Here is an 8709-nt window from a genome sequence, read left to right as displayed (position 1 = left end):
GTATAATATAGGCAACTATAGACTTTTTTAGGTTTATTTATATTTATTAAATATAAATAAATTATAACTACGCATGATCCAATCATGAAATTTCTACTACAATTCGATCATACAATAATTAGCCTATCATAAAAGTTTTATCACAATTGGACCATAGAAACAACAACTATGAATTATTCAAATTAATTACAGAAAATCATAGATCTAAAGCCGCAACAAAAACTTTATACTAAAATATACTATATTATATATTATACTCATATGGAGTTGAACAAAACTAAATTTTCTATTTTATGATTTTCCGTGATTTACTATGTTTTTTTAAGATTCAACACAAATAAATTAAAAACAAAAAACAAAACCGTCTTCAAATTGCTTATAACTAGGCCATAGAGGTAAGACGAATGGTTTTAAAAGTTGAGAAAAATATTATGTTCAGTTTTATAGTTCAGGGAAAAAAACGAACTTCACAAAAATTAAGGGAAAAAAGCGAACTTGACGAAAGTTGAGGGGAATAATGCGGATTTTTTTTTCCTAACACCAATAACCCTAATTGCACATCACTCAGCCACCACTGTTGTACAGCACCTCCAGCAAGTCGACAAGGTGTCCGCGTGCCTACCTCCGGCGACGGCGCATGCGCGCGACCCTACAGCAGCGGCGGATAGAGCAAGGCCTTGTTTAGTTTCAAAATATTTTACAAAATCGACACTGTAGCTCTTTCGTTTGTATTTGACAAATATTGTCCAACCATGGACTAACTAGTCTCAAAAGATTCGTCTCGTCAATTTCCACCAAACTGTGCAATTAGTTTTTATTTTTGTTTATATTCTTCATGCATGTGTCTAAAAATTCGATTTGACGAGGAATCAGAAAAATTTTGTAAAATTTTTTGAACTAAACAAGGCCTAAGGACACGGAAGCAACCCAGCTGCTCTACAGTGTGGAGGTTGAGCAGCTGACGGAGTGGGGGGAGAAGCTGCACCAAATATACACCGGCCGACCCCGCCTTGTGACGTCACCGGTGAACCAGGCCCACATATCCACAGTCAACGTGTCCGTGCACCGTCGTGCTGTCCCCATTGGCAACTTGCGCGCTACTCTGACTCGGGAGTGGCCGCTACTCTACCCACCCACACCCTTCCGCCCGCCGCCGCCGCCACAAAACCCTAGCGGGACACCCGCCTCGCTCGCTCGCGTCGTCACCTCATCCTCCCTGATCCCCGCTGCGCGACAGAGGACCGAATCCGTGAGCCATGTCGACCAGCAAGGGCGGCGCAGCCAAGGGCGGCGGAGGTTCGAACACCTCCTTCCCGTTCGTCTTCCACCGTCACCGTTGGGTCGTTCGTTTGCATCTGAGCTTGCTTGGTTGCGGATTGCAGGGAAGAAGAAGGAGGTGAAGAAGGAGACGAAGCTTGGGATGGCCTATAAGAAGGACGACAACTTCGGGGAGTGGTACTCTGAGGTTGGTTAAGTGTTAGTAATATGTTTCACTGTGGTAGGGCAACTAGTTCCGATTTGTATTCATGTTGGTAGATCCCATTTGATTCGTGTTGGTAGTTCCAATTTGATTGATATATTGGTGCTCGGCACCTCGGCGGGATGAAATTCCAAGGTTTTGATAGAATTGGTGTAAGAGGGTTTAGGAGAAATCACTGTTTCAGTAGCTTAGAATTGTTCGGTCTTTGTGAATACACTTCTAGACTATAGTTGCCTATTTTAGACCTACTAAAATTATTGTCCAAACTACTTGGAGTCCACAGCAAAAGCTGCAAAGTTCGTCACAGCAATCACAAACTCACCTTAGATGTGAGAAACTGGATTAGTTGGCTTGCTATATTGTTTCAGGTTCAGTGATTCCATTAAGTACCATTTTCATACTGCTCTTCTTTGATTGCTCTGTTTCACACATGGGAAAATATCTTTCCTCGAAATATAGCCCTTGTTTTTTTGTATGAAATTATACCTTGTTCTTTCAATGGGGCTAATTCAGAGCATTGTTATTTGTTCCTCCAGGTTGTTGTTAACAGCGAAATGATCGAGTACTATGACATCTCTGGTTGTTATATATTGAGGCCATGGGCGATGGAAATCTGGGAGCTACTGAAAGTAAGTTTTTGTCAATACGGACTAAAAACCATAAGTCTCCTTTGTTGTCAATTCTGGAATTGCAACCATCTCAGTGCTAAACAATAGCCACCCTTGTATCTGGAAACCGATTTTCTAGTGTTTGTAGTACTTTTCACAGCTTCTCCATAACAGAAGTTCTGACCCTGAATTATGTACGAAGCTATGTTTAACATCAGGGTCCTTTATGTTTGTTTCTATTCATGTTTGTGAAGCATAGTGACATTACTGTAATTTTGATAACTGCTTTGTGATTTGGTGCAGGAATTCTTTGATGCAGAAATTAAAAAGCTGAAGCTCAAACCATATTATTTCCCTTTGTTTGTTACTGAGAATGTTCTGCAGAAGGAAAAGGACCACATTGAGGGCTTTGCACCAGAGGTGTGCCTTTTACTCTTTCCTTCACATCTCCATTTCCTGATTTTCACAGTTGGATATGTGTTCAATTCTTCCAGTCAGTCTGCCCAACTATAAGATTTTCACATGGTCACTTAATAAGCAAAAAAAGGAAAGTAATATATTCTTCTTGCAGGTAGCTTGGGTTACTAAGTCAGGGAAATCTGAACTGGAAGCACCTATTGCAATACGCCCCACAAGTGAGACTGTCATGTATCCATACTTCTCCAAATGGATAAGAAGCCACCGAGACTTACCCTTGAGGTGTAATCAGTGGTGTAATGTTGTTAGATGGGAGTTTAGCAATCCTACTCCTTTCATAAGGTACCTTACTTGTTGGCTTGCCAATGTAGTTATGCAATTCTCCCTGCCTTCCTTATTACCTCTTGTTCTGCAAGACACTCCCCATACTGTCTAACTAGCAAATTCGCGTAGTTCATTGCTTGCATGTTAATGTATTGGCGATCAGGACACGCCCAGATGGTTGCCTCACCTGCCAGCTCTCAATATTTTGGAAAACCAAGGAGCTCCCATATTTCATTTCTTCTTATAAGAATGAAATAGCACTTTCTTACAAGCATTGTTATTATTCTAGAACATTTGAATAAGTGGTCCAATGGAAAGATTGGTAATAAAGGCAATTAAAATGTTCAATGTGCTATTGTTGTATAATCCACAACACCCACCATTTGAGCTGATCCTCTTATAAGTTTGATAACTGCCTTCATCTTCAAAATTAAACTTTGAACATGACTTTTTACAAAATTGTAACCGCAGAAATGTACATTGGATTATGAATCTAGCGGTTCGGTTCTGCTTGTGTATTACTAAACTCACTTTTGGATGCCTAACTGTTGGTCTAGAGTTACAAGGTTTGAATTTTGAAATGTGTGCTTGGGATTTTTGACCGAGGGAATATATTTTATTCGCCCTTTGTTTCCATGCATATGGCTGTACCCAGTCCCCCCCTGGCCCTCGTGAATTTTTTCCTGCTAAACACTCTGCAACTATTCTCTTCAGGAGCCGTGAATTTCTGTGGCAAGAGGGGCATACTGCTTTTGCGACTAAAGAAGAGGCAGATGAAGAGGTTATAACTTATAAGTACATATTTCTGCACAGTTTTGATATGGTTCTGTTGTCAACTACTCCTCTGTCCCAAATAAAGAGACATTCTAGCACTCAACACATGTACCAAGACCAATGTGAAATAACCAAGATACCCCTACTTTTCTCTCTCATGCACTTGTATTTCACAACGCCAAAAGCTGTTGCCCACCATCGCACAGGGTGCAGATAGTAGGCATGCTGCCTTGAACCGCGGTAAAGTAGTAGGACCTGAGCCAGAATGACATTTTCATTGGGACAATGTTCAAAGGCCAGAACGACCTTCTCTTTGGGACAGAGGGAGTAGTATTATTGTGGTGGTTTTGGTGAGTCCATTGCAAAGTATAACACTAAGAGATCTCCAAGATATTAGTAAAAAAGACTAGCCAAATTTACTGATTTGGCTACTCTCTAAAATAGATCTGACAAAAAAAATACTATAGTACTCCAACAGACTCTGTAAAACCAAGAGGCTGGATAACTAGTGAGGTAGGCTATCCAAAAGTAGAGAGTGAATGAGGTGGGATGGAGAGCTACTAAATTTGGAGAGTCATTTACACAGTCTATTGGAGACGTTTTTCCTTTAGCTTTAAAAAACAATTTGGCGATCTCTTGGAGATGCTATAACTATTGAGTTGTTTTTCCCAGAATTAAGTTGTGAATGTTTGAAGATCTTGAGAGTCTGAAAGCGCAACTGACCTAATGTAGTATGTTAGATTATAGACTTTTGTTTATAGCAGTGATTTAGTTTTTATATTACATTTCAATTGGAAACTAGTACCCTTGTTTCACATTTGAGTAGTTTATTAAAGTTTCATGTATTTATCTAGGTAGTTCTGTGCAAAAACAATTTGTGCCTCTGTGATGTATCAAAGGGACAGTTCAATACTGTAATGATAATGTATTGTGATTGCATAAACATTTTTGAATGGCGAATGATCAGTTATTTTAATCCATGGTGATGTTCTCAGGTTCTCCAAATATTGGAACTGTACAGAAGGATATATGAAGAATTTCTAGCAGTTCCAGTGTCCAAAGGGAGGAAAAGCGAGATGGAAAAATTTGCAGGTGGACTTTATACCACCAGTGTTGAGGTATTGATACATTCCTAAAATATTGTATCATTTCCTTAACTATCCTGTTGAAAAAGAAAATTAATTCCAATATTTTATTGTAATTGTAATATATGCTTGTTGCTAAATATTGTTTTACCAGGCCTTCATTCCAAACACTGGTCGTGGCATACAAGGCGCAACCTCACATTGTCTTGGTCAAAACTTCGCCAAGATGTTTGATATTACTTTTGAGAATGAGAAGGGTGTTAGGGAAATGGTTTGGCAAAACTCTTGGGCCTACACAACCCGCTCGGTAATTCTCGCACTCCTTTGATTGAAAATGCATAATTGATGTGGAGGTGGAATGATGCTTTCATTTTGTATATGCTGCACCTGGTACTTTTGTCCATATGTAGTCGATATCTAGCGAACAAAGTGGACTGCAATATCATACATGGACCATTATCATGTGGGTCACTAGTGTTTATTTAGAGTTAAGCAGTTGCACTAGCGCTACAGGATGCAAAATCAAAGGTTCATTTGCACGGCATCTTAGCAATTTTAATATAGGGGAAAAGCAATATACATATTTCACCTAAGCACACAATCTCAGCCTTTAGACCTGCAAACCAATGGCTCGGGTTATGTTTAGTTGCACCTGATCCTGGTGCCTCATACACTTGCACCTGTAGATCTGTTAGGTCCTTAATACCACCTTACTTGATCTAAACTGCTGTTTGATGATATGATTGTCGAGGGAAACCATGGAAAGTAGATATGTTCGAATTTGAACAGAAACAGGTCTGAATATGTTTAAGAATTATTCTTTGATATTATACTGACCAAGTGTATACTTAAAATTTAGTTTGAACATGTTCAATATGCCATGTCATCAGTTTCCGAGATCAAATCATTGGAGTTAACTTCTGTTTGCACCCAATTTTGAGAACAGTTCACTAAAAGTTCCATGGTCTTGGGCTCGGAGCCAGAAACCAGTGATTGCTGGTCTATCCTTGTTACATTGCATTTTTTTTCATATTATTCTCTTGAAATCTCAATGGTCAAATGGAAACATGGAACTGGCACGTAGAGTCATATAATCATCAAATAGAGCCTGAAACAACAAATTGTTTGCCGAAATGGTATGCTCCCATGGAGACAATTGTTCCAGGTAGTCATTGTCTTACTGCCTTCCATTTTGCAGAACCTAAGTTGTTGACTTTAATTAAATGATGGATCTGCTGAAATCATGTACAGCCAGCTCCCCATTATAGCTTTAGAGGACATTGCAAGTGTAATGCTGCAATACACCACTTAACCTACACAGAATCTAGGTTTGGAGTGGGCATGCTAAGAGGAGTGCTGTTGATGAGTATAGGGGAGTATATGATAGAAGAGAGACCGATGTTCTCCCTTCTGAGCCTCTTCTCTTTCCTTGCCCAATCTCTCCCTCCTAGAGTCAACCTAACACAGAAAAATCCCCATCCTATTGAAGGAAAAAGAATAATTGGATTTTTTTGTAACAACACATGTTGCACTGAAATAATGATTTTTATTGCTCCTTGGATTTCCAGTTACATAGTGTTCTGCACAAATTATGTTTTATGTTTGTAATATATAGAGCCTACGCCCTTGCAGATTGGAGTGATGGTGATGACACATGGTGATGACAAAGGCTTAGTATTACCACCAAAGGTGGCACCAATCCAGGTAATCGTGATTCCAGTGCCTTATAAGGATGCTGACACAACTGCCATAAAGGGAGCCTGCGAATCAGCTGTTTACACACTCAATCAATCTGGGTTTCGAGCGGATCTGGACACCCGTGAAAATTACTCTCCAGGTTGGAAGTATTCTCACTGGGAAATGAAAGGTGTTCCATTGAGAATTGAGATTGGTCCAAAAGATCTTGCAAACAAACAGGTACTGACTACTGATTTCTCGCAGATCACCATTCACGTTTAAATTTGTTTTTTTTTTCTGTTGGCTCTCGTTTTTTTTATATAAGTTAATGTGCACATGAATCACTCTTGTAATCATGCTTCTTTTCTCTAGGACTATCTGCAGTTAGTTAACAGTATAATACTTTTCATAGCCTTTTAAAGATTAGCAACCTGTTAGTTGACTGGTTACTCTTCCCTTGTTTTAAATATCATCTTAGTACTACTACCTCCTTAGCTTACATAGAGCTTATTAGGATTTTTGAGTCTTCAAAACTAAAACCTGACCATGAATTTCTCTTAAAATGTGTTACTATCGTTTGGTAGAAAACCAATATCATATTAAAATATGTGAAATGTGAACACATTGTCACAACTTTTATAGTGAGTAAGCATGCATATCATTTGACAAATAATTGTTTGCTCAACACATATCAGGCTTGACCTTTTCGATTGATAGTTATTTTCCAGCTACTAATTGTTCAATCTGTGTGCCTCTGCAAAAAGGCTGCTCAGTGGCAACAATGTTCTGATTCTTTTATTTTCTGTTTTTGTGAATTTGAATTCCCATGAGTATGTGAAAAAAATCGAGTGTGAAATTATATCATGTTCTTTTTAGGTGCGCATTGTACGTCGGGACAATGGTGCAAAGGTTGACATTCCTGTGACCAATTTGGTTGAAGAGGTTAAAGTGTTACTGGATGGGATTCAAAAAAATCTGTTCAAAACAGCCCAAGAAAAGAGAGATGCCTGTGTTCAAGTCATCAACACTTGGGATGATTTCACGACTGCTCTGAATAACAAAAGGTTGATCTTGGCTGCATGGTGTGATGAGGAGGTACTTGAAATTGCCCATTTTTCTGTATCAGATTTGCCTCCTGACCTGAATTCGTTCTTCGAAACCTTGGCAACAATTAACAAACAAGAGTTATCAACACTTTTGCCACCATATACTTCTAACTAGAAGTAAGAGGCGGGATACATAAAAGATAATTGGGAAACTCTTCCTTAAAAATTAGCTTCATTTCATCACCTTGCTCCTTGGCTTACCACAAAATTAAAATTATACGAATTTCGAAAAATGTTGCAGATGAGAAACGATTGGAAGTTATCAGTCAATAACTACCATGAAGTAGCCTTGGTGCTCCTTTTACCTACCAGTTCTATTGTACTTCCGCCTGCCATGTCTGTAAATTTCTTTTTTCCATACAGGAAGTTGAGAAAGATGTGAAAGCTCGGACAAAAGGGGAACTCGGAGCTGCAAAAACATTGTGTACTCCATTTGAGCAGCCAGAACTTCCAGAAGGTATGGCTCTATGAGGGCCTGAATGCAAGTTATCTATGGTTTTCCCTTGTTATGATTGTTGCGTTAGGCCTTGTTTAGTTCACACAATTTTTCAAGATTCCCCGTCACATCGAATTTTGCGGCACATGCATGAAGCATTAAATATAGACGAAAATAAAAACTAATTACGCAGTTTACCTATAAATCGCGAGACGAATCTTTTGATCATAGTTAGTCTATGATTGGATAATATTTGCCACAAACAAACGAAAGTGCTACAGTAGCGAAATCCAAAATTTTTCTCAAACTAAACAAGGCCTTATTGTATTTTCATATATTGTCATGCTGACCTGTCTTGTACAACCTAAAATCAGGTACCCTGTGCTTTGCATCTGGAAAGCCAGCGAAGAAGTGGTCGTTCTGGGGCCGCAGCTACTGATTTCTTGTGCTGGGAGTCTTTTCGGATTCAGTTCTAGCTTCTGGGTTTCAAATACAAATCCAAAAATCCATTTACATTGTGTTTTACATCGACTTCAGTTCTCATGTCATCACTGCTGGCAAAAGCCATTTATTCCCGCATACATTCGAGTTTGGATGTTGCAAGAATGAGAAGACATACATTAATTTACTGGCGTGCAGTGTTGCTATAAGTAGACAAAAAAAAAAACGCTTCATATCTGATTACAACACAAATCTCACCGGAATTTAACTGGACCTCTTTATATCTGGGCAAAGTCAATTTTATCATGAAATTTCTGCCCGCGTTTCACTGGAGTCCTTGTTTATCTTTGTTAGAGTATGT

The 8709-nt window shown here is 39.0% G+C and overlaps 1 protein-coding gene across 1 annotated transcript; it reads left to right on the top strand.

Annotated features, from left to right (window-relative positions):
* Positions 1084 to 8633, top strand: LOC8064145 (proline--tRNA ligase, cytoplasmic). Its single transcript, XM_002441229.2, has 12 exons — positions 1084 to 1296; positions 1383 to 1465; positions 2017 to 2109; positions 2392 to 2508; positions 2660 to 2847; positions 3544 to 3610; positions 4599 to 4721; positions 4843 to 4995; positions 6321 to 6605; positions 7242 to 7460; positions 7835 to 7928; positions 8282 to 8633. Exons 1-12 carry the CDS (start codon positions 1257 to 1259, stop codon positions 8344 to 8346), a joined length of 1527 nt encoding a protein of 508 aa, XP_002441274.1. The 5' UTR covers positions 1084 to 1256; the 3' UTR covers positions 8347 to 8633.

The sequence above is a fragment of the Sorghum bicolor genome, chromosome 9 (genome assembly GCF_000003195.3).
Source record: "Sorghum bicolor cultivar BTx623 chromosome 9, Sorghum_bicolor_NCBIv3, whole genome shotgun sequence".
Taxonomy (NCBI): Eukaryota; Viridiplantae; Streptophyta; class Magnoliopsida; order Poales; family Poaceae; genus Sorghum; species Sorghum bicolor.
The sequence above is the reverse complement of the archived record's forward strand: the minus strand, read 5'-3'. Positions and strand labels throughout refer to the sequence as shown.

What these genes read in the sequence shown, in the direction of transcription:
- LOC8064145 (XM_002441229.2), top strand. Translation starts at nt 1,257, where the DNA reads ATGTCGACCAGCAAGGGCGGCGCAGCCAAGGGCGGCGGAG. An exon ending in AATCCTACTCCTTTCATAAG is followed by an intron (nt 2,848 to 3,543) that starts GTACCTTACTTG and finishes TATTCTCTTCAG; the next exon opens with GAGCCGTGAATTTCTGTGGC. An exon ending in GGGCCTACACAACCCGCTCG is followed by an intron (nt 4,996 to 6,320) that starts GTAATTCTCGCA and finishes ACGCCCTTGCAG; the next exon opens with ATTGGAGTGATGGTGATGAC.